Source organism: Salvelinus alpinus, chromosome 33, assembly GCF_045679555.1.
Source record: "Salvelinus alpinus chromosome 33, SLU_Salpinus.1, whole genome shotgun sequence".
Lineage (NCBI taxonomy): Eukaryota > Metazoa > Chordata > Actinopteri > Salmoniformes > Salmonidae > Salvelinus > Salvelinus alpinus.
In genome coordinates, this window is record NC_092118.1 from 10,483,826 (window position 1) to 10,510,500 (window position 26,675).

Sequence of the window (26,675 nt, forward strand, 5' to 3'; positions counted from 1 at the left end):
TGCCTCAGCCGGCTCGCCAGGCATCTGTGCCTCAGCCGGCTCACCAGGCTCCCAAGTCCCAGCGGGATTGTCAGGCTGGCACGCTTCAACCAGATCGTCAGGCTCCCACGCCTCAGCCGGTTCACCAAGAACTTACTCCTCAGCCGGTTCTTTGTGCTTCAACGACCCAGCCGGCTGGTCCAGCGGCCATGCCTCGGCCGGCCCTTCAGGTTCGTCTAGGTGGGACGCCGGGAGGCGCCCCTAGAGGGGGGGGGGGGGGGGGGGGGTACTGTCACGCCTGCTCCCGCTCTCCCTCCCTAGGGCCTCAAGGGCGCCGAGCTGTCCTGCGTTGTGCACTCCTGCCACCATCATTACGCACACCTGCTTCCTTCATCACTCGCATCATTGATTCATTACACTCACCTGGACTCAATCACCCGTGTTTTTACCTCCCCTGTATCTGTCTGTTCCCCGCTTCTGCATTAATGTCCATTTGTCTTTGTATACCTGGTTCTGACGCTGTTCCTGTTCTGTTCCATGTCTGTGCTAAATTAAATGTTCAACTCTCCGTACCTGCTTCTCCTCATCAGCGTCGGTTCTTACACAATCAAGTTAGAGCAGCTAGCTTGTCTAACTATCTTAGCTGTCATGCCTGCTGGCAAGGTAGGTAGACTTTAGAAAAGCAAGCAAAATACTAAATTGACTGAATAAGACACATTTCTTTCAATCTTTTACCCAGATTTTAGCAGAGATGCAGAGAATCATAGTTAGCTTATTTTTTTAAAGAACCACCAGTCAGGATGATACAGACAGCTCAAGTGGTATGCTTAGATATGCAGAAAAATAAACATGTTTTTTTACATTAAGCATATTAATTATGGTTCTAGATTTGCAGGAGAAAATTGTTTCAGGTGTTTGAGAAATGCTAAATTCTCTACCCCCCAGCCATCCTCACGTACTTGGTGTCCCCTCAGACTTTCGGGGTGCATGACGCACCTGGACAGCATAAATCCCATTCAGTCAGAACACAAATTACTTGCAGACAGCAGTACAACACTCCAGCAAACAAAGACATTGATTTGCAATGCCATCCACAGGATCAGAGCTTCTCTCCAGGTGTTCTGTCAGAAATTCCACCTCTGTTTAAGAAAGGTTGTTATGAAGGATACTGCAACACTCTTAAAGGTGCAATGAAGCGATCATGTCAAGAGTTATGAATGCCTTTGTATACCCCATTCTTTTTATTTATGTGTATGTTGATTTTTTGCAATAACAACACATTTGGTGTTCATTTTTTTGCTTTCAGCAATCATTAAAATTGCTTTACATGGGATGGATCGAGAGATGCGAGAGGAGTACCTGGTCGTCATTCAAGCAAAAGACATGGGTGGTCATATGGGAGGATTGTCAGGGACAACAACAGTTACTGTCACACTAACAGATGTCAACGATAACCCGCCGAAGTTCTCAAAAAGTAAACAAAATGTCCAGTTCTCTCTCCATATACTATAGTTAGAACCCATCATTGGTAAATCTGAATGTATTTGTTGTTGTTTTGCTGCGTAATGTTTTTTCATGAATTTCCAAAATAATCAGAATTATACTAGTTATATAGATGCATAGATAAGGATACAACATCTACTGTTAGGGTGAAATAATCATGATGTCCTATTCTTCAGGTCTGTACGAGTTTGTGATCCCAGAGGACCTTGGCATTGGTAAACCTGGTGGCAAGGTAAAGGCAAATGATAGGGACATTGGAGAGAATGCCAAATCAACGTACAACATCATTGACGGTGATGAGAGGGATGTCTTCGAGATCACTACAGATGCCCAGACTCAAGAGGGGATCCTTCGGCTAAAGAAGGTAAGGACCTGACGCAAACTGCTCTGTCCTAGGGTTCCATCAACAACCACTTGATATCCTTAACAGCTTCAACTTAAACAAGGACCAAATAGTTGGTTGCAAGATGGGGTATCAAAGGAGGAAGGTCGTTCATACAGGCTACAAGTCAGAGCTGTATATCTAGACTGATTTAATTTAAATTGACCATGGGGGAAAAATGCTGTTGTACTACATATATACTGCAAAGCCGTTTCAATGGCGAAGATGCAGAAAGATGGCGGCCCCCCATGTACTGTACTTACCACAAACACCTCATTTGCTAGGTTCGCCGTATTGCACTCTGTTACAATTTTTTGTATTGGCATTAGCACAGTATACATGATCCCAATTCTAGCTCCAAGACGGTGGCAATTTTAAGAAATACAAAATGTGATTGTGCTGATTTCTAGGCACATTGAACCATGTCACACGCCGTAGAAGACATCATATCTGAATTCCTCCATCTTAATGCACCTTCGCCATTGAATTGGTCAGGGACAACCAATTGGTTCCTGTAAGACTATATCAAAAACAGCTACCAAATGAACACGGTTGATTCGGTAGATGATTAAATGTACGAAAGGGAAAACAAATGATATGGCATGTTTGCCTCCAGCAATCTAAATATTTACTATTACACAACAATATGGAGTGTCACCATTGTTCCGTAGAACTGCGATGATAGAAGAAGGAGCTACATCAGGCCTGAAGTATTCAAGTGTATGCATGAGTGATGGATGTGTGCTCAAGTCTTGACTCATGGTTAGTTTAATGTCTGGAGTTAGAGCTATACAGTAGATCATTCAAACGCGATTGTATGTCACTGCATTTGGATGCTAAATGACATTACGTTAGGACATCCACTGTGACTTCCTATTGGATGAAATTAAATCATATTTTTTCTGATGATCTGCCTGGAATAGATTATACTCTACTAAACAAAATAGACAGCTTGAGAACAAACTAGACATGATCAATAAGACCTTTGACATACTTCCCTCTAGTATTTCACAGCGACAGCAGTGCTGTGGCTCTGCCTCATCACTTTATTCCGGTATACTTGGCTTGGAATCTGTTGCCTGCATTGCTAATAGCATGATGGATGAGATTGCATGTGAAAAACAGGAAATCAACTGCCTACTCTCTTCTCACCTCCACATCTCCAGATGGTGAAGTTCAGATTACTTTAGCAGAACTGGTATTTCTGCTTCCGTTCCGTACTCTGAACAACATTTTCTTGGTTTCAGAGCCCTGTTGCACTTAGCTGATGTGGAAGAACAAAGGATTAAATGGAGCAAATAGCACCACGACACAAAAATAGTTTTGTAAACTACTGTCAAATACCAAGTGCAAATTATTAAAGATTCTTTGCGGCAAGGTTACAAAATATTGATCTAAACAAGACTGCAGAAGCACAAACTAAGAAGTGGCTTTGTTGTTTTGGGTTTAAGCTTTTTATCTTCCACCCCTCAGGCCTATCAGGGAATGTTAGTGGGAAGTTCTGCTTCCTCCACCAGCCAGCACTGAACTTTGATGTCTCTAAATGGCCAATATGTATACATACAGATCCTATGCTGAGATTTATGGGAATTTGAAGCATGGCACAGGAGGGCTCTGAGGTGGGGATGTCAGCAAGGGACAAGCATGGGGAAAATGGAGTGAAAAAGCTGCCCCATCTTCATATGCACATACTGTAGCAACACAAGCCGGTCCGACACTTTCACTAAGCATATGTTCCATCAATATGAAAACCAAAGTGCTGCTCTCTGGATTACAGAGAGTCAAGTGCTGCATGAATTGAACTCCCCCAAAACAATGAGTAATGGCAGAGTGGCATAGAGGGCCAATTCAAATATGGCTGACTCAGTGGAGAGGTCAGATGTCATTGAGGATTATTTGAGAGGATGAGCATATGAATACTATTGTCAAAGTTCTATTCTGAGGTAAAACGGTCGAGGTAGAGTCGCTTGTTGAAACAATCATACAGTGTTAAGAGGAGAACAAAAAAATACATACCGCTTTGTTATAAGATTTGGTCAATTATGCATTACATTTCATGAGTACAATTATAACTGCAATGCAGTAAGGAGTCTGACTTGTTAATTGTTGTTGTAAATCAAATACAAAAACAGAATAGAGGTGATCAGGAAATAGTGCTGAATAGTTAGTTTATCAATTGTGGAATTCCATTCTTTGTCTGTGGTGTAATTCTAACAATTGACCCCTGTCCACTTCTAGCCCTGAGCTCCTTTATACTTGGTATTAGGCTGGAATCCATTGAAACCAATGTTTGCTCTTGGTCCAGCTGTTCACTCCTCTCAACATAGAGGAGGAGAAGAAGGTGGGGACAGAGGAGAGAGAGAGAGGAAGAGCGGTTCAAAATGAAAATGGTCCAAATAGCTTCTCAGACCGTGGCAGACTGGGCTGCAGGGCCCTCTCCATACGGGTGCCCTGATGCCAGACGTGTGGACTTCAAAGCCCCCTGTCAGTCCCCATCCCCAGCTGCTTTTCTCTCACAGCTGGGCCTGCTGTCGGCACTGCCCCAACACTGGCCTAACCCAGCCTAGGGGACCACTGGATTCTTATTCTTTTTTTGTGAAAAGCTGGAATACATTTTTTGATCCCTCTGTGAACCCCTCTCATTCCCAAAGCCAACTCACATCCCCTCAAGCGGCAAGGCCCAGTTTTGATTTCCCTATAAATCCTGGTTTTGGAGTGTGGAAGTGACTTGGTCCCATTATTCTAGTATTATAAGAGTGGCCAGAGGTGATTGAAAATAGTATTATAAGAGCGGCCAGAGGTGATTCAAAATACAATTGTGACAGTCTGGGATGGCTGCAGATGAAAATGGTCCAAATAGAGACTTAAATTGCGATGTTTTTACATGTTGCAACTATTCAATGATGAGCATGTGTAAACAAGTACTGGACTGTTTTTCAATGTCCTTGTGAAATTGGAACGAGACCAACTGTTATTTAAGGGGTTTGTTTCTTCTCACTGAAGTACACATACAGTAGGTATGCAATTCTCCCTAGTAAATTGCATTGTTGTATTAGAATTCCTGAATACACATCCACTTCTATTCGTGTGATGATAATGCCTCAATAATTGCTATCCTTCAAATGATTGCCGGCAATAATCTTATAACAGTGTTATCGTCATGGTAATGCACGGACACAAAATTATATTTTCAGGTAGCACAAACCTACAAATAACATTAGTTTCATTATTGCCTAACACATTTGAACCAGATCGGTGTGATATCAGATTAGATTAACTTTATTTACAGCCTTATTCTATCCTAGAGCAGATGTCACAAAACAAATTGCCAACACATGGATTACTTGAGGTGAGATATTTGTAATTATTAGCAATAACCACAAATGTTGTTCCACCCTGTGCTTGGATTATTTCCCTACATGTTTTTGATAGGATCAGAGATCACACTATTGAATTTCAACTCAGAAATGCTTCAGACTCTTCTCCATCCACATCAGGTGCATTTTTCCCCTGTTGCTTTGGACATCAGTGAAAGGCATGTGTTTCTGTCATTTTGTACAGCCCCTGAACTTCGAGACTAAAAAGTCATATACACTGAAGGTGGAGGCAGCCAACATTCGATTTGATCCCAACAGCGGCGCCCCCTTCAAGGATACAGCCACGGTGAAGATTAGTGTGGAAGATTCAGATGAACCCCCTGTCTTCTCCAAGCCCACATTTGTCCTGCAGGTGGATGAGAATGCCCCCATCAACACGGTTGTAGGAACGGTCACAGCCCGCGATCCTGATGTCACTGGCAGTCTGGTCAGGTAAGAAACAAGATGTTATTCACAACCTCATTTCACCAAACACTTGTTTAACTTATTGTTTAAACACCCATATAAGGACTGCTGTGTGCCATGGAATCATATGTATTTAAAAACATAGTCTTGCCACATGTTCCATTGGAAGTGAAATGTGAGCCGACAGCTGCCCTGGTTTCCTTAGGACCACAATGTAGTAAACTTGAAAGCACAGCACAGGGAGACTTCTCTTCGGGATGACTTTGCCTGCTGCGTTTCGGTTGTGTGACTTATTCTTGGAAATACCACAAGGGCACCTTGTACAGGTTATACAGGCAATTTCTCTCCATCCACCCCGGCATTTCATTAATTCTCCAGTGACTTGCCGCGTTCCCCGGACAACACTCAACAGGTTGTGTAATTTCATGGTGAACAGAGTGCAAGCTGGTAATCATTATTTGGCTATTGCCAAAGCAGGGGAGTTCAACCTGGTTCCATCTTCATAAAGAAATTCAAAATGGCATACCAAGATAATGTAACCTGGTCTCATGTTTGGGCGTCTCTTTAGTTCTTCTTCTATGACCCCAATGCTCTTTTATGTTGCACGTTCACGACGTTTTTCATTATCACTGTGCTGTGCTGTGCATATTTGACATGTGGTATATATTATGCTGCTGATCTATGTGTGATAAGCATGGCCCTATTTCATTTTTATGTGAACATGTCTATCCAAGTGGCCAAAATCATTGTCATAAACGGTACTACATTGTACTATATTGACATGTCAGACTGGCATTTGGGAATCATATTCTTCAGTGTAATGATGTATTAGGTTGTTTTTTTCACTCAGGACTTTCTCATTGAAAGTATATTTCTGATTCCTTGTTTTCTGTTTTAAATGAAAGAGCACTTTATGTATTTACTATTTTGTGGATAAGATTACACATTACGATAAGTGAATTGAGGCTGAAGGATATTATGCCAGTGTATGTAAGGCTGTCCGAAAGCTTTCAAGCAATCAGAGTTAAAGGAAGCTTTACGGAACCTACTTAGAGGCTGTAAGAGTTTGGAGCCGGATAAAAATGAATTATTTTCTGCACGTAAGTGGTTAATGTCACATTGCTTCCCATGTCTGCCAATGTCAATGAAGGCATTCAACAGTAAACCCATTCTGTTTAGGGGCAGGAAGGGAATGGCTCTTACACAGCTTGAGATGTTCATGCCATCTTGTGTTGTTTCTCAATACTGATAAATTGCTCCACTGCAAGATGGAATCTTACTTTTTTGGGGGTATTTTCTTAAAACTGCATTGTTGGTTAAGGGCTTGTAAGTAAGCATTTCACTGTAAGATCTACACCTGTTGTATTCGGCACATGTGACAAATAAAATGTGATTTGATTAGAATGTACTGTACCTTTAAAGCCACCATGCAGTCTTTTTATTTAATTTCTAATACATCACTATGTGTGTTTATTTCATGAAAATAATTCCCAAAATATTTGTTATTATTCGTTTACATGAGCCGCCATTGAAATGCTCAGTCTGATCGTATTGTGTTGAGACAAATGTTAATATAGGTACATACACAGCCCTGAATGGCAGATAGGATCGTCTAGACCAGGGGCCTTCAACCTTTTCAAGCATGAGAGCTACTTTTAAATTATGAAACATGTCGCAAGCTACTCATACATTTTTTCCTAGCTTTCCAATAGGACACTCTTTGTATTTTCCCGAATTCCATTTTCTCGCTTTTAATTTACCTGGTTTAGGATTTTCTTTCCAGTTTTTCACTCTAAATATTACAATTATTCATAGAGAAACAATGAAATTGGATGATGTGAATCCATGTCAATGCTTAATTCACATCAGAAGATACTTTTTGAATGTAATACCCCTTTAGAGGAGAGGAATGTGCTGGTCTAGTGATGTTTTTGCTGCTGCATTATGTCATGACACGTGAATGATACTAGTCATGATATAATTCTTAATAATTAAGCCTACTTTCTGGTTTACTTTCTAACATTTCATTGAGAAGGTTTTGGGGAAACTCTTTCTGTCTACCCAAAAGACAGATATCACTATGTCTAACAGATATACAGGGGCAATATTGATGGAAATAAATAGGCAGATATTGTGTTACGTTTGACTTTTTAAGCCAATTGTGGCTACAGCACCTTTAGAAACTATTGACACCCCTTGCCTTTTTCCACATTTTGTTGTGTTACGACCTGAATTTAAAATTAATTACATTGACATTTCATGTCACTGGCCTACACACAATATATAATACATACATAATGTCAAATTGGAGTTGTTTTTAGAAATGTTGACAAATTATTTAAAAAATTTAAAACTTTTTTAATGTCTTGAGTCAATAAGTATTCAACCCCTTTGTTATGGCAAGCCTAAATGAGATCAGGAGTAAAAATGTAACCGACCGCCTTGATTTAGTATTATGTAGCAACTTTTGAAATTGTGTTTTTTACATTGGGTGAAAGCAGAGACTCAGAGCTAGAGAATGGTATATCATACACTACAGTTGAGGAACAATGGGAGAATAATTCTGCTTTGAAAGTTGGTCAACTTGTACCCCACTTTTGAGAAAATGGCCCTTGAATGTTTTGGGACACCTACTGGTAGAGCTCTTCGTTGTCTACACCCATTCAGCATCGTTCACACCCTCTTAAGCATTAGCCCCACCCATCTCTTTACCACATGTCAAGCCAGGTGGTACACACACCCTATATCAAAAAGTCTCTATGTTTATTTGTCACATGCACAGGGTTATAGAAGGTGTGAACGGTACAGTGTGAACGGTACAGTGAAGTGGTTACTTGTACAGTAGCAATATCAAAAACAGAAAGTGTACAGATAAAAATGTTTTATAATTATTAAATGACACTTACCAAACACACTTGTCTAAATGGTATAACCACTTCCAAGCCACATCTTGCCAAGTGGATGGGCCACTATTGTCTACATGTTCATGAAATACAATAGATGACTAATAACAACAACTAATAACAAGACAACTAAAGTAAATCATACTGTGTCCGTAAAACATATATGGGTTAAGAACTTTTGTGAAAGACCACAGTTTGAAAGATATGACAAATAGAAATCAAACCGGATGGACATCAGAAATAATGGGAGAGGTTGAGGGTAGAGGAAGGACAGGAGTAAAAACAAACAAAATAGAACTATTGTAAAATAGAGTGTGTCCATAAAATGTATATAGTATGTATAAGCTGGAAGTAGAGTCCTAAGTGTTGTTGTTCACTAGTTTACTCCAATTAGGGGAGGGGTGGTAGGGTTAGAAAGTAATAAAGGAAAATATATTTAAAAAAATATGTATGTATATATATATATGTTTGTATGTATGTGTATATGTATGTATTTATATGTGTATGTACAGTTGAAGTCGGAGTTTACATACACCTTAGCCAAATACATTTAAACTCAGTTTTTCACAATTCTTGACATTTAACCAAGTAAAAATTCCCTGACTTAGGTCAGTTAGGATCACCACTTTATTTTAAGAATGTGAAATGTCAGAACAATAGTAGAGAGAATGATTTATTTCAGCTTTTATTTCTTTCATCACATTCCTGGTGGGTCAGAAGTTTACTCAATTAGTATTTGGTAGCATTGCCTTTAAATTGATTAACTTGGGTCAAACGTTTCAGGTAACCTTCCACAAGCTTCCCACAATAAGTTGGGTGAATTTTGGCCCATTCCTCCTGAAAGAGCTGGTATAACTGAGTCAGGTTTGTTGGCCTCCTTGCTCGCACACGCTTTTTCAGTTATGCCCACACATTTTTTATAGGATTGAGGTCAGGGCTTTGTGATGGCCACTCCAATACCTTGACTTTGTTGTCCTTAAGCCATTTTGCCACAACTTTGGAAGTATGCTTGGGGTCATTGTCCATTTGGAAGACCCATTTGCGACCAAGCTTTAACTTCCTGACTGATGTCTTGAGCTGTTGCTTCAATATATCCACATATTTCTCTTTCCTCATGATGTCATCTATTTTGTGAAGTGCACCAGTCCCTCCTGCAGCAAAGCACCCCCACAACATGATGCTGCCACCCCAGTGCTTCACGGTTGGGATGGTGTTCTTCAGCTTGCAAGCCTCCCCATTTTCCCTCCAAACATAACAATGTTCATTATGGTCAAACAGTTCTATTTTTATTTCATCAGACCAGAGGACATTTCTCCATAAAGTACGATCTTTGTCCCCATGTGCAGTTGAAAATCGTAGTCTGGCTTTTTTATTGCGGTTTTGGAGCAGTGGCTTCTTACTTGCTGAGCGGTCTTTCAGGTTATGTCGATATAGGACTCGTTTTACTGTGGCTATAGATACTTTTGTACCTGTTTCCTTCAGCATCTTCACAAGGTCCTTTGCTGTTGTTCTGGGATTGATTTGCACTTTTCGCACCAAAGTACGTTCATCTCTAGGAGACAGAACGCGTCTCCTTCCTGAGTGGTATGACGGCTGTGTTGTCCCATGGTGTTTATACTTGTGTACTATTGTTTGTACAGATGAACGTGGTACTTTCAGGCGTTTGGAAATTACTCCCAAGGATGAACCAGACTTGTGGAGGTCCACAATTTTTTTTCTGAGGTCTTGGCTGATTCCTTTTGATTTTCCCATGACATCAAGCAAAGAGGCACTGAGTTTGATGATAGGCCTTGAAATACAGCCACAGGTACACCTCCAATTGACTCAAATTATGTCAATTAGCCTATCAGAAGCTTCTAAAGCCATGACATAATTTTCTGTAATTTTCCAAGCTGTTTAAAGGCACAGTCAACTCAGTGTGTTTAAACTTCTGACCCACTGGAATTGTGATACAGTGAATTTTAAGTGAAATAATCTGTCTGTAAACAGTTGTTGGAAAAATTACTTGTGTCATGCACAAAGAAGATGTCCTAACCGACTTTCCAAAACTATAGTTTGTTAACAAGAAATTTGTGGAGTGGTTGAAAAATTAGTTTCAACTGTATGTGTGTGTATATATATATTTATATAAATATATAAAAGAGAGAGAGAGAGAGAGAGAGAGAGAGAGAGAGAGAGAGAGAGAGAGAGAGAGAGAGAGAGAGAGAGAGAGAGAGAGAGAGAGAGAGAGAGAGAGAGAGAGAGAGAGAGAGAGAGAGAGAGAGAGAGAGAGAGAGAGAGAGAGAGAGAGAGAGAGAGAGAGAGAGAGAGAGAGAGAGAGAGAGAGAGAGAGAGAGAGAGAGAGAGAGAGAGAGAGAGAGAGAGAGAGAGAGACTGACTACCGGTCACAAAGTTTTAGAACACCTACTCATTCAAGGGTTTTTCTTTATTTGGACTATTTTCTACATTGTAGAATAATAGTAAAGACATCAAAACTATGAAATAACACATATGGAATCATGTAGTAACCAAAAAAGTGTTAAAAAAATCTAAATCTATTTTATATTTGAGATTCTTCAAATAGCCACCCTTTGCCTTGATGACAGCTTTGCACACTCTTGGCATTCTCTCATCCAGCTACACCTGGGAAGCTTTTCCAACAGTCTTGAAGAAGTTCCCACATATACTGAACACTTGTTTTTTACCTGCACTTTTTGGTTCAACTCATCACAAACCATCTGAATTTAGTTGAGGTCGGGGGATTGTGGAGGCCATGTCATCTGATGCAGCACTCCATCACTCTCCTTCATGGTAAAATAGCCCTTACACAGCCTGGAGGTGTGTTGGGTCATTGTCCTGTTGAAAAACAAATGATAGTCTCACTAAACCTGAACCAGATGTGTTCCTTGAATTCTAAATAAATCACTGACAGTGTCACAGGCAAAGCACCATCACACCTCCTCCTCCATGCTTCATGGTGGGAACCACACATGCAGAGATCATCCATTCACCTACTCTGCATCTCACAAAGACACAGAGGTTGGAACCAAAAATCTCACATTTGGACACCAGACCATAGGACAAATTTCCATCGGTCTAATGTCCATTGCTCATGTTTCTTGGCCCACGCAGGTCTCTTCTTCTTATCCTTTAGTAGTGGTTTCTTTGCAGCAATTTGACCATGAAGGCCTGATTCACGCAGTCTCATTTGAACAGTTGATGTTGAGATGTGTCTGTTATTTTAACTCTGTGAAGCATTTATTTGGGCTGCAACTGGCTGGTAACTCTAATGAACTTTTCCTCTGCAGCAGAGGTAACTCTGTGTATTCCATTCCTGTGACAGTCCTCCTGAGAGCCAGTTTCATCATAGTGTTTGATGGTTTTTGCGACTGCACTGGAAGAAACTTTCAAAGTTCTTGAAATTTTCCATATTGACTGACCTTCATGTCTTAAAGTAATGATGGACTGCTATTTCTCTTTGCTTATTTGAGCTGTTCTTGCCATAATATGGACTTGGTCTTTTACCAAATAGGGCTATCTTCTGTATACCCCCTACCTTGTAACAACACAGCTGATTGTCTCAAACGCATTAAGAAGGAAAGAGATTCCACAAATTAACTTTTAAAAAGGCACACATGTTAATTAAAATACATTCCGTGTGATTACCTCATGAAGCTGGTTGACAGACTGCCAAGAGTGTGCAAAGCTGTCATCAAGGCAAAGGGTGGCTAATTGAAGAATCTCAAAAATCTCAAAAAGAATCTCAAAAACAAAAAAAATTGTTTAACACTTTTTTAGTTACTACGTGATTCCATATGTGCAATTTCATAGTTGAATTCTTCACAAGTATTTTACATGTAGAAAATAGTAAAAAAATAAATAAAAACCCTTGAATGAGTAGGTGTTCTAAATCTTTTGACAGGTACAATTGTAGACTTTTTTTTATTTCTTCAAGAGCTGTTACACTAAAAGGGCATTTTCATAATTTTCACAATTTCTATGTTATTTCGACCTCTTAGTGTGGAAACTGCACTGTTTCTTTTAAGTCAAGACATTTTCCATGTTGTTTTCACAATGTGTCAGATATAGAATGTACCTGTATGTCAACTGCTTTTCACCACACATGACATGACATACAATATTGCCATTGACAGTTTAGTTTATTGTATTGCTTTTATAAAATGTAACTTCTATTCTGTAATGTCTTCTATTTTATCTCCTTGAGTTTCTTATAATGTTATAATAATTTCAGACAATTTAGTATCTATTTATATTATCTGCGTGTAATGTTGAACATGTGGTAATGCGTCATCATAGAACTGTATGTCGTCTCTCAGAGACCTCATGAAGAGACAACCAATGGAAGTCTCATCCAGTTTTTATGCCCAGACAAATGTTATCCTTGACATACAATGCTTTTGGATAGAGTGCATCTCTATGGAGTGACAATAAGCAATGTTGTGACCATCACAGAGGTTATAGGCTGAACATTCTTAGCTTTAGCAGCCTGTGTAACAGTCTGATCTCAAAGACTAGATGTAACCAGGTAAACACAAACGTCTAGCGTGTTTAGAATCTCATCACGGATAACTTTAGAATTTTTACTAATTAGCAACTACTTACTACTTTTTAGCTACTTTGCAACTACTAGCATGTTAGCTAACCCTTCCCCTGATCATAACCTTAACCCATTAACCTAATTCCTAAACTTAACCCTAATCTTAACCCCGACCTATAGCCAAGGTAACATTATCCTCCAAGCTAACGTTCGCGTTAACAACCTAGCCACCTACTGTAGCAAACGTTAGCAACAACAATTTAGAATTGGTAACGTATCATAACGTATTGCAAATTCTTAATATTGTACGAATTATCATTTGTAACATATCATACACATTTTAATTTGGACTCTATCCTATGAAATGGATGATGGACATCTACAAATGTACCTTATGAAATGTAACAAAGCATACTGAATGGAGGGAGACAGATTTATATTTACTATGTTATGTCTACCGCTGAGTCCAGGTTGTGAGTAAACACCCTCACACCGAAATGACTCACTGTCTCTCAGTCTGACCAGGATGACTCAAAGGCTTAGGGCTGGTTCCTCACTTAGACCTCAACCCTCAAGCTATACTTTATGCATTCAACCAAGGTTTCAGGTGGACTTCATAAAATGCAACACAATTCCTTCAGTGTCCTCCCATACTCTGTGAATATGATTTGAATCTTGAATGATCATTATGCTCAAGACTTTGGGCATTACACCATAGCTTTGAAGGCTAGAGTAAGAGCCAATCAAGGGTATCATTACAGTACCTGGTATTGATGATGCCTTTTAATAATACGTTATGGCTAACCTAGGAAGTTGCCCAAAATACCATGTCGAGAAACATTTGTGCATTGGCGGAGTTGAGTGGGACATGCACACGACACTGAACCCGGTGAGGTTTTAGTAGAGGATCATAGGACTACAAAAGGTTATGGGTAATGAGAGCCAGGTCTGTCAGGTGACTGTGTAAGCTTGTCTGTCTTTCTTCAGGCCCCGCTACATCAGTTACTTACCTTGACAGCTGACATGTTGCAAATGTTAATACGAGGAGTCATGTAAAAGAGATTATGAAAAGATGAATGTAAAATGTAATGTCAAGTAGACTTTCTTGTAGAAAACAGGTTCAGGACATGTTCAGGGAAAACAGGAATAAATGTGTCCTCACAAAGAGCTGGTTAGCATGCGGAGGACAGAAAAATTAGTTCTACATCTGTGATCCTCCCAATAGAATTACTGACCTTATATAAGACAGAAATGTCATGAATGCATTTGTTCTCTGTCTCACACTTATATTACTGGTTTTATGGCTTATAGCCAACACTAATTATAGCTATCACTTCTAACATCCCTTTTTGTGACCCAGATAACAGCTTAGTAAATGTAGTGTCCAAATCTAAAATAATATTAACCTTTCACGAGCCTCTACCCCGGGTCCGGGATCACCCCCCACCCCCCCCACACACTGATTAGCATAGCTAGCATAGCTTCACAAGTAGATAGTAGCATCTAAATATCATTAAATTTCCCAAGTTCTTTCCCAAGAACTTTCCCAAGTTCTCTCACGTCACCCCGCTCCTCCGCTCTCTCCACTGGCTTCCAGTTGAAGCTCGCATCCGCTACAAGACCATGGTGCTTGCCTACGGAGCTGTGAGGGGAACGGCACCTCCGTACCTTCAGGCTCTGATCAGGCCCTACACCCAAACAAGGGCACTGCGTTCATCCACCTCTGGCCTGCTCGCCTCCCTACCTCTGAGGAAGTACAGTTCCCGCTCAGCCCAGTCAAAACTGTTCGCTGCTCTGGCACCCCAATGGTGGAACAAACTCCCTCACGACGCCAGGTCAGCGGAGTCAATCACCACCTTCCGGAGACACCTGAAACCCCACCTCTTTAAGGAATACCTAGGATAGGATAAAGTAATCCTTCTAACCCCCCCCCCCCCCCCCTTAAAAGAGTTAGATGCACTATTGTAAAGTGGTTGTTCCACTGGATATCATAAGGTGAATGCACCAATTTGTAAGTCGCTCTGGATAAGAGCGTCTGCTAAATGACTTAAATGTAAATGTAAATTAAATCACAAGTCCAAGACACCAGATGAAAGATACAGATCTTGTGAATAAAGCCACCATTTCAGATTTTTAAAATGTTTTACAGGGAAGACACAATATGTAAATCTATTAGCTAAACACGTTAGCAAAATACACAATTTCTTTGTCCACCATTTTTTCTCTCCACCAGTAGCTATCACCAATTCGGCTAAACTAAGATATTGATAGCCAATAACCAATAAAAAACCTCATCAGATGACAGTCTGATAACATATTTATGGTATAGGATAGGTTTTGTTAGAGAAAAGTGCATATTTCAGGTAGAAATCACAGTTTACAATTGCACCGACCATCACAACTCGACTAGAATTACTATAGAGAGCAACGTGTATGACCAATTTACTCATCATAAAACATTTCATAAGAATAGACAAAGCATAGCAATGGAAAGACCCAGATCTTGTGATTTCAGACAATATTTCAGATTTTCTAAGCGTTTTACAGCGAAAACACAATAAATCGATAAGTTAGCATACCACATGTGCAAACGTTACCAGAGCATCGATTCAAGCCAAAGAGAGCTATAACGTAATCATCGCCAAAATATATTAATTTTTTCACTAACCTTCTCAGAATTCTTCCGATGACACTCCTGTAACATCATTTTACAACATACATATAGAGTTTGTTCGAAAATGTGCATATTTAGCCATACAAAACCGTGGTTATACAATGAAAATACTAGCAAATCAAGCCTCAAAATGTTGGACATCATCTTTCAGAGTAATCTAGTTTAATCGAAAGCTAATCATATACTTGACTAAAAAATACAGGGTTGACAGGAATCGAAAGACAAATTAGTTCTTAATGCAACCGCTGATTTACATTTCTAAAATTATCCTTACTGTGCAATACAGGGTTCGCCAAGTGAAGCGATAACAAACAAAATGGCGGATTATGCGTTTAAAATATTTCGACAGAACAACGATTTATCATATTAAATATTTCTTACTATGAGGTGATTTTCCATCAGATTCTTGGGCAATGTATCCTTTCTTGGGTCTAATCTTCTTTTGGTCGATAGATGTCCTCTGTCCTTCGAAATGTCCACTAACATCGACCGAGACCCCGAAACGTGACCAAAGCTTCAAAGTGCACGACAAAGAAATTCCTCAAAATCGCACTAAACGGATATAAATTGCTATAAAACGGTTCAAATTAACTACATTATGATGTTTTTAACAACTATGTTTTTAACAACAACTAACTAAAGGACGGTACTTCCACGTCTTCTTGTTTTATAGTGGCTCTGATTGTGCAATCGACTCCATTCAAAGCGTGATGACGTACTGACACCCAGAGGAAGACGTAGGCAGTGTCGGTTTCTCCATAGCATTTACAGGCACCTTAAAACCGACCCCAGATCAGGGGTCAAAATTTCTGAAATCTGACTCCCTGTCAGGAAAAGTGCTGTAGAAGTAGTTCTGTACCACTCAGAGACAAAATTCCAACGGCTATAGAAACTAGAAAGTGTTTTCTATCCAATAATAACAATAATATGCATATTGTACGATCAAGAATTGAGCACGAGGCAGTTTAATTTGGAGACCAAAAAATGCTAATGCGGAACAGCACCCCCTATAGTTGCAAGAAGTTTAACACACGGTGTAAAAGTTATACATGTCATATGATTGAATAAGAAATATGTTTTTAGAGGAGGGCTGCCCAATGTAATTTGAGTCAGGTATTGAAGGAGTGGAAAGTATCAGGTGCTATTTTATGTCGTCCTTTCTCGGCATTGAATTATTCACATCCAATGGTCCGCTCCCAAACACATCCTCACACCTTTGACAGTCAGCACCCATCTCTTGCATGGAACATCTGATAATTGTATTTGCTTTAATTCTTTTCACATCACATTGTCAGTTTGACTGACACGTGGCAGAATATTTCAGGGTCGGTCTCCCTCCACGTGATGCTGTCAAAGCCTGACTGGAATCCACTCTGTCTCCTGGAGAATTCTCCCAGGTGGTTTGGACTGTCTGCCTGTCTTGAAAGTGCTCTGCGTCTGTAGAGGAGTCCTCCCGGACCTCCTGCCTGCCGTCTGAGGATTTACACCATTTCATCAAAAAAATTGAAATGTCATGGCTCAATACGTCTCCCACAGTTGGAATCTAGGGCAATGGCTTATTTATTTCATTTCCTGTAAACTCTTTGTTTTCATTATTATTTTGTCATTGTTGTTTTTTTTCTCCCATTTTTCTCATGCAGAATTGCATGTCTGTCAACAGGTCTGTGCTGATAGGGATGAGCAGTTCCACAGTGAAATAGGATGAGACCCAAGGTCATGTGCAAAGGGAGATGGGGTTGGGAGGGTGGGTGGAGGAGGAGGATTGCAAAGACCATTGGGGAATTGGATTAGTGAGAAAGCAAGGCATTGGCTAAAGTTTTGACTTGGATTTTGCTTTGAAAGAGGTTATGTTTAGAGGGAGGAGCATTTACTTTAAAGGAATATCCATGTATGTTCTGTGTGGCATTGAGAGCATTCAACTATTGAATGTATGCATTCACATGCATATAATATACCAAGGCCTAGTTGCTCTTGGTGACTTTGACATTTCTGACTGGCAGCCTTAATTAAAGGCAATTCACATTTGTTGATAGCATGTTTTTCACATGCCAAGTGTGGCAACGAATGCGTTAAAATATTGACTGTATGCATTCAAATAAACATTCAAAATAACACCCTTTCCATGCCAATAACATGTTTTTCACATGCCAGGTATGCACGTGTGTCCTTTCTGAAAGCGTTTGAGGGATTGGCACCACACAATGCACTGTGACAAAGCCAGTTCTACAGTTACAATGATTTTGGAAATCCACATAAATATTATCTTTAAGAGGTTTTTTAATGGTCAATGTGTCATCATGTTGTTGCTATTGGTGAGGTTGTTGAATTATATATAAGGTTGCTGCCCTTGAAATGCTCTTCCGTCTTGCTTCAATCCACAGAACATGGACATCAGAGTGAACGAGGATGGTTGATTTGGATTTGAATTTAAACGCAACATTACATTGTACCCCGTCTATCTTGTGACTTTCCCACCCCTCCTTAGTTTGACCCCAAGTGAAGTTTTTCAAACGAGGTCAAGGTAAATTCACAAGGAAAGGAGATAATGTTAAGGAGGATGGTAGTTTTGATGCTGCTGGGCCATGCAGACTTCACTAATGACATATATTTATGGAGGGGGACATTAAGGAGCCACTGTTTGGAGACTAAACCAGACTCACGTCCACTTTAGTTTTTAAAGAACCTCCTAAACCGTACTGTGCTTGAATGTCCTCTCCTGCTAATCTGAGGCCTGTAATTAATTCTTAGATTATAAATGACTTCCTACTGCTTTTCACGTACATTCATCCACAGGAACCTCTTGATGGATACGTCTCCATTAGTCAGTGCACCCAAGGGATTGTTGAGAACGGTTAGCTGTGTGCTACATGTAGAACTTCTAATGATTTTCTCTATTTGTGTAGGTACTTTATTGACCGCCACACCGATCTGGAGAGGCAGTTCAATGTTAACGTAGACGATGGGAAGATAACGTTGGCCAAACCGCTGGACCGAGAGACAGATATGTGGCACAACATCACAGTAACAGCCACTGAAATCAGTAAGTAACATTTCCAATAGAAATTGTTACGCTGTATGTGGTCTACTACATAATTAACTAAATGCAATTTCCTTTTTATATCAACGCAATGATGAAGGACGAGTGTAAACTCAGGGGGAAGACAGCTGCTGGTGAACATTCAGATCTGTTTACTAACACAGTTTGAACAACTTCCTTCTTGCCTCCAACAAAGGAGTGACCGGCCTTCATAATCCTCTATAAAATAGTCCTGCACTTGTAACCTATCTCATGTTAATGACCATAGGGTGTGGTACAGCTCAGTAGTCAATTTGTGGAAGTGCAAGTACAAATAAACAGTTGTAAACACAAACACCAACGTTGTTTGCACCGAAGCCAGCATCCATTACAGATACAGGAACATCTGTGATCCAGGAAACTGACTGACTATACAACATCTTCGAGGTAGAACCACAAATAACTCAAACCATATGTAAAGCTTTATATGCATACAGATTGTTTCAGGGGGGACTGTATGTTGTTATGAAATGTAGTGCACACCTTGAAGCTATTGAATGAGAAATGTAAAATGCTTGTAACTTGCTCTCCCTCGCCTTTCTTAATCAAAGGGAAACACTAATTGTCACAATAAAAAATATGAAAATATCCCGTTTTTTATATCAAAGTTATGCTATAGAGCATACATTCATGGCATGTTATTGTAAATGCAATGTGTCTCTGTTGATATTCATGCTAGTTTTGTCATGTCTGGTGTTAGACATTTCACTGTGCCTTTCATGACTTATGCTAAAGTGACTGTGACTCAAGACAGCAGCATCAATGAAAACACTTAATCGAAATTTACCAAAATAAATATGTCTGTTTACTATTCTTTGTGGATTGGAGGCAAGCAGGAATCCTCTCTGGCGTGAAGAGGGAAGAAATGTGTTCCCAGTCCAATTCCATTGCCATTTGCCACCCAAACGGTGTGTCGCGTTCTGCTGCTCTCACCAGTTGACATCTGACTAATCAGATTGCAATGCTTGCTGCGGTGGAGTGAAAGTCACTTTAACAGAGCACAAGGAAAATGTGGACACTTCTCTTTTTCCCACTCTGTCCATCTATCACCTTCTAGCAAACTGTCTATTTTAGTTCCTCTCTGTTTCCCACTCTTTCTCTCCTCTCTTATGCTCACCTCTGGGCATTTTGTCCTGAAGCATTCTTAAGTGTAAAATCCTCCACTTGCTGCAGTGTTATGTGAGTGAGCTAAGGGGTGCTTATATCACAAACTTGTATGACAACCATATATCAGAACCATTTTCTGTTTTCTATGTGACAACATGCATCATGCACATCATTGTTTTGAACGTTAGCTATGTGTATGGTCTCACAAACATACAAAAAGAGGAACGGTGTCAACAGCCAGAGCGACATCTATTGCTCTATGGAACAAATTATTAGCTACAAGTTAGTGGTTGCAACACTTATTAAATACAATCATTTATTTCAAAAGGGACGGTCAATTATGGGCGATGAATAATCCCAATAAAAATCGAATCTAATTAAATTGCCCTTTATTATCTTTTTAGGCTTCTGCTGCCGTTGATTCATTAATATACATGTTTTAACCCTCATGCATAAAACATGAGCGTGTTCAGGCGATTTCAAAAGCACTTTGAATGTGATTTTTTTCTCTCTCACCACTTCTGTTTTGCATTCTTGATATTAGCTAAAACTCAGATTGATGTGGCTTCTCATCTGTCTTTCTATCAGCCTAGGGATTTTTTTTTTTTTTATCTGGGTCATGGAATTTACCTGGGATTTAATTTCCCGCTGTATAGTATCCAATGTTATTGTATTCATTGTCTGTTGTTGGGTTTTGTTTATCAGGAAACCACAGCCAGATATCACGGGCTATCGTGGCCATCCGAGTGCTGGACATAAATGACAACGCCCCAGAGTTTGCGACGGAATACGAGGCTTTCCTCTGTGAAAATGGCAAACCTGGCCAGGTAGGGGGCATTCATCAAGGCTGCCATTGTCGTCTCCCCCTGCATCTCCTCCGTAATGATCAGCCATGGTGAATTATAGCCTATTTATTTCGCTGGGAAAGTACAGAGGCAGGAGTGTGGCCTTTCTCTGAGACACTCCTCCCCTGACACAACACATAGAGACTGAGGGAAAATGAGAGCAGTCAGAACTGATCAGAGTGAATCATAATTCAGAGTTGTCTTTCATGTCCTCCTCCAGATGGCACAATGGATCTCTTGCCAAAATTCTGGACAAGTGCTTTGCATTCTCCTTCACATCAATCCTATTCATTCAGACGACTACAATAAAATAAAATAAAGACCAATGACCGAGATAGCTGAATTCTCATTTCTAATCAATCACAGACATACAGCTTGATAAGAACTATGATGGCAGGTAAATAGATGAACCCAGAAACCAAAAGTGTGCCAGGTGAGACAGCGCCACATTGATAACAATCTCAAATTCCTGGAATGAATGGAGGATATTTTTCATTTTCTCTGAGCCAATGTCACGGTCAGGCTTTTTGTGATGGCAAAAAAAAAGTAATGGATGACCTATCTCTCTAATGGTATTGGGCTCCTCTCTTTCTGTCTTTGTTTCCACAGGTGATACAGACGGTCAGTGCTGTCGACAAGGATGACCCAATACAGGGACACTACTTTGAATACCGCCTCATCCCAGAGATGTTAAACAATCCTAATTTCACGATAAAAAACAATGGAGGTAAAGACAGAACATGTGACAGAGAATGACGAAAAATGTATTCTATCCTGCGGCATATTAGTCCAATTGAAGATTAAATCTGGTTGGATTACCGTACCCAGTGGTTAGCAGATGCGCAATAGCCTGGTCATCAGCTACTCTTTACTCCCCAGTGCATTTTGAAAGAAAGTAAATTAGTTGAATCCAAATCGTCTGCGGGTAGTCTTGCAGCTCATTGTAGGGTGACTTCCTGAAAGCTGTTGCTGCATGGCAGATGGCACTACATTTGTTTGGTAAATACGGTGATTGGTTTAGCAGGCTTTCTGTTCTCCCCCCCCCCTGCTCTTTTCCATTACTCTCACTGAAGAGCCCACGCTGTTGCGTAATGTTTTCAAAGAGCTTCGGGCGAAGAATCTTCATCTGGTTCTGTCCGACTGTTTTGATGCGAAGGCTGCAGGCAAGAGGAACTGCTGTGTCTAGTTGTTAGTGAAAGGAAAATATAGAATAAGGACATTAAATGCACCAGCCTCTTTATCTAAATGGAAACCTGCCACCATGGAAACAGGTGTATTAAGAGACAAATAGGAAAAGTTGCTGAATCTAGAGGAATTTATAAAGAAGAAACCACAGGCAACATTGAAGCAACATTTTCACATGTAGACATCATTAAGATAATAATTTGACTGCTACAAACTAATACACATATATACTTATCCATAACAATAGTCAGCAAAAATTTGATAGTGTAAGAAATCACTCTTCTTGTTAATGTCTTGTCGTGTCTTTGGCTATGCCGGATTAAGTGATATGACATGCTATTCTATAAAATCCTTTCTCTGTAATTAATATTACCTGATTGAGCTAATCATGTAAATGTAATTAACTAGAAAGTCAGGGCACCACAAAATAATATTTATAGAGCAGTTATCTTCTGAATAAACTCTTAAAGACCTAGTAATATTTTACATCAATAGCAGTCAATATTAATCGTCACCTTATTTCAGTCTCATCTGAAAGTTCTTCACGAACCCTGGCTAACAAGTTGAATCAGCAATACAAAATTGGGTTTAATTATTTATTTACTAAATGCCTAACCAATCACACAGAATTACAAATTACGTCATAAAGAAAAACGTCCCTAGCGGACGGAGCAGATATGACAGCTGGTTACGCAAAGGAAAGTGGATTGGGTTTGAGTGAAAGAGCGGGAAGACTGAGGAACAAAGGGAGAAGCTGTGCTATCGTAAATACAATATCCTATGCATTCTAAATTACCGGCCATTTGGAAAAGGCAAATGCAATAAATATTTACTCTGAGCTGCGTTTCAATAGGTTGGTGGTAGATGGATGGCCGTGTTGCCCAACATAGTTCTTTGTCCTTTGAAAAGTGTATCTGGTGGTGAACGGGATACGCTGTAGTGTCGTCGTTGTGTGGTAGACGGGATACTCTGTCTGTCCTCTCCTAGCCCACGTTTACAGCGGCCGCTGCTAACTCAACAGCTAGGAGGTATCACTTCTGTAGCGAATAAGAGTTCATAGTTCATACCATTCGCAAGCAAAGCTCACGCTGAGGTTGGCTTCGTTCTGTAGTTATTATCTGAATCCTTCTGACATTGGACCGTCATCCTAATGTACCCGGAACAGGAGGTTACATTTTCGTCAAGGGCTTATATAGTGGAGGGAGAAGGGTGTGTTTCATAGTTTATAACCCATGTCTCTTCACAGGGGCGGGCCACTGATTGAGCAGAGCCCTAACCTTATGAAAACCCAAATCTCTCATTTGGAAGCTAAAATTACATTTAATCTTTTCACAAATAATGGCATATTTAAACATTTGAATTGCACAACAATTCCATGTAAATCTGATAACTATAATGTGTAGACTTTCCCAGATACAATTTAGGTCGTCCTGTCATCAATCATAATGTCTCAGATGACAACCGAACTGACATCATATTAATTAAGTACCAACGCATATTTTCAACTAGTTCTATTACCGAAATATAGTTCATTTCCATCCACTTGTTTGATGTTCCCAGACTCTCTATGTTTAACAAAGGCTATTCAAGAGTCCCTTTGTAGAGTCAAGAGAGAGGAAAGGGAGAAAGGTATTTATGGGGGGGTCATAAACCTTACCCACAGGCCAACGTCATGACAGTCTACATTCAAAAGTTTTACTTAAACCCTAAATGGTTCTCAAGTAGATTACTAAGAAAAGCTCATCCATTGTTTAAAAATTGCTTTTATGCAGAATGCCATGTCTCATTTTCGATTAACTGAAAATGATACTTTTTTCCAAAGTATCTCTCTTTTTCAAACAAGCATTACAGAGCTGGCTACAATTTCAATTTCCTCCCCCTGAAAAGATAGAACAAATATTACAACAAAAATTATGGCTGAACTCAAATGTGCTGGTTGATAAAATACCTGTATTTATGGGAAAAGAAAGATGTTTGAAAAGGGTATTTTGTTCTTAAATGATTTTGTAAATTGGAATGGTAGAGTTATGTTCTTCATGGAGTTATCATAATTGGATGGGAAGGTCTGCTCAATGCAAGAGTACAACCAATTGATTACAGCATTACCCCAAAAATGGAGGAGGCAGTTGGCAGCGGGAGGAGGTAGGGAACTGGTCTGTCTGCCCAATATAAAGGATCCAAACTGGTGGATGAATAAAAATAGCATAAATAGGAAAGTATACCAGTTTCATTTGAGGACCAGGATGTTGACAACTGTGCCAAACAGATTGCACAATAGTTAGGAAGAGATTTTTGATGTACCGATTCCATGGTACAGGGTGTATGAGTTGATATACTGTATAAAACAATGCAAGATTCAAGACTTCTTGCTTTTCAGCTAAAATTATTATATAGAATTCTTGCCACCAACAAAATGTTGAATATTTGTGGCATAAAATCATCGAAGCTCTGCAGATTTTGTTGTGAGGATACAGAATCAATAGACCATTTATTTTGATATAGCCCTCAGGTAGACTGTTTCTGGTCTCAGGAATGGCTGAAAATGCATAGCATTGATCTAAAATTGACCCTAGAAATAGTACTGTTAGGAGATCTGGAGAGACCGGGTCAGTCAATTACTAATATACTAATACTCTTAGTAAAAGTATTTATCTTCAACTCGCAATCTGTGGATTCTGTTCGATTAGATAGATTGAAATTGCACGTTAAACATCACAGCATAGTTGAAAGGTATGTGTTGCGTAGAAACCCAAAGTGGGTGGCCAGCAGAGATAGATGGGATGGGCTGAGAGAAGCTGAGGGTTGGGATGTAGAATTGGAGACAAGTGGGAGTGAAGTTGCTGTGCTGGAGATAGAATGATGGTCAAAGATAAAAGTAAAAAGAAAAAGTTTTAAAAAACATAATAAAAAGTATGTTTGAATGACACTGAGGGGCAGTGTTTTTACAACTAATGCCGGATTGCCTGAGGCTGATGCCATGCAGGTGTTTGTACACATGCATATACACACACTCTCATTCAAATAAACGCATACAAGAACACACACATACATGTAATAGTGCCAGACATGCACGCAAACATATACAGTTGGCATTGCTGTTATGATTTTAGTTGTCCTTGATGTCCTTTGTTTTGGAATGTTTTTGTTAAAACTCTGTTTGCTGTTTTCTTCTGTCTTTTTCGTTTTCTCTTTAGTTCTCTTGGTTGTTGGTGCATTGGGGGGTTCTTGGGGGAGGGGAATGGAATAAAAAAAAATAATGTTTTTTTCTTCTTGGGGGGACTGTGGGAGGGGTCTCGAATGGTTGAGGGACAGCTATTGGGGAACTGTGGGGGGATCTCGGAGGGTTCGGGTTCACGTTTTTTGGCCTAGTGGGATCTGTCAACGTGCCCTTGAGCAGGGCATTGACCCTGGATGCTTCTGTGTGTCGCTCTGAATGGGAGTCTGTTGGATGACTGGTATGATGTAGTTGTTGAGCGGCTTCACTGCAAGTATATTGTATGTTTCGGATATTCAATAAAATAAATAAATAAATACAAAATAAATAAATAAATTAAAAAAATATTTATACAATTCTACATCTAGCTGTTGTGAAGTGTCAGTATTCTACATGAGAGAAATATAGGCACAGGACTTGTATGTCTATTTCCACCTGCACAGAGCAGGCAAAGCCACTCCAGTGAAGAGTAGCAGACCCTTTGAACTTGTGTGCTGGTTTGTTTGTGACGATGACTCTAATTGCAGTGAATGTGCTGTGGAGAGGATATGTGCTGTGGAGAGGATAGGGTTAGCCAGGGCCAGGGAACAGGGTCAGCCAGCTAGGATATCCTACTGCACACAAGCTGTTTAGGCTTTAACCCAATACCTCAGAGAAACGTTTAGGTATCTATTGTGATAAATGGGATACTGCTGTGCACTTAAGATTGACACGATAGGAACCAGCATTTTACCAGGCGCTCTTATCTTAAGCAACTTACAGTAGTGGTCTCACGTGGGAATCGAACCCACAATCCTGCCGTTGCAAGTGCCATGCTCTACCAACAGAGACATACACTGATTGTACAAAACAGGTGAATCCAGGTGAAAGCTATGATCCCTTATTGATGTCACCTGTTAAATCCACTTCAATCAGTGTAGATGAAGGGGAGGAGACAGGTTAAAGAAGGATTTTTTAAAGTCTTGAGACAATTGAGACATGGATTGCGTATGTGTGCTATTCAGAGGGTGAATGGGCAAGACAAAAGATTGAAGTGAACCCTACTCACAAGGCAGGCAATACGCTTGACCTCATCTTTACTAGATGCTGTTCTTCCACTAATCTCATTGCAACTCCCCTCCAAGTCTCCGACCACTACCTTGTATCCTTTTCCCTCTCGCTCTCATCTAACACTTCCCACACTGCCCCTACTCGGATGGTATCGCGCCGTCCCAACCTTCGCTCTCTCTCCCCCGCTACTCTCTCCTCTTCCATCCTATCATCTCTTCCCTCTGCTCAAACCTTCTCCAACCTATCTCCTGATTCTGCCTCCTCAACCCTCCTCTCCTCCCTTTCTGCATCCTTTGACTCTCTATGTCCCCTATCCTCCAGGCCGGCTCGGTCCTCCCCTCCTGCTCCGTGGCTCGACGACTCATTGCGAGCTCACAGAACAGGGCTCCGGGCAGCCGAGCGGAAATGGAGGAAAACTCGCCTCCCTGCGGACCTGGC

At 40.2% G+C, this 26,675-nt stretch overlaps 1 protein-coding gene across 4 annotated transcripts in view; it reads left to right on the forward strand.

Moving 5' to 3' along the window:
• LOC139562767 (cadherin-8-like) overlaps positions 1 to 26,675 on the forward strand; it is a 101,603-nt gene that overhangs the window by 69,430 nt on the left and 5,498 nt on the right. For all 4 annotated transcript variants that reach the window (XM_071380770.1, XM_071380767.1, XM_071380769.1 and 1 more), the window contains exons 5-10: positions 1,286 to 1,453; positions 1,659 to 1,846; positions 5,426 to 5,673; positions 18,664 to 18,800; positions 20,649 to 20,770; positions 21,398 to 21,515. In XM_071380770.1, the coding sequence (XP_071236871.1) occupies positions 1,286 to 1,453; positions 1,659 to 1,846; positions 5,426 to 5,673; positions 18,664 to 18,800; positions 20,649 to 20,770; positions 21,398 to 21,515 (981 nt within the window). The remainder of the gene's footprint in view (positions 1 to 1,285; positions 1,454 to 1,658; positions 1,847 to 5,425; positions 5,674 to 18,663; positions 18,801 to 20,648; positions 20,771 to 21,397; positions 21,516 to 26,675) is intronic.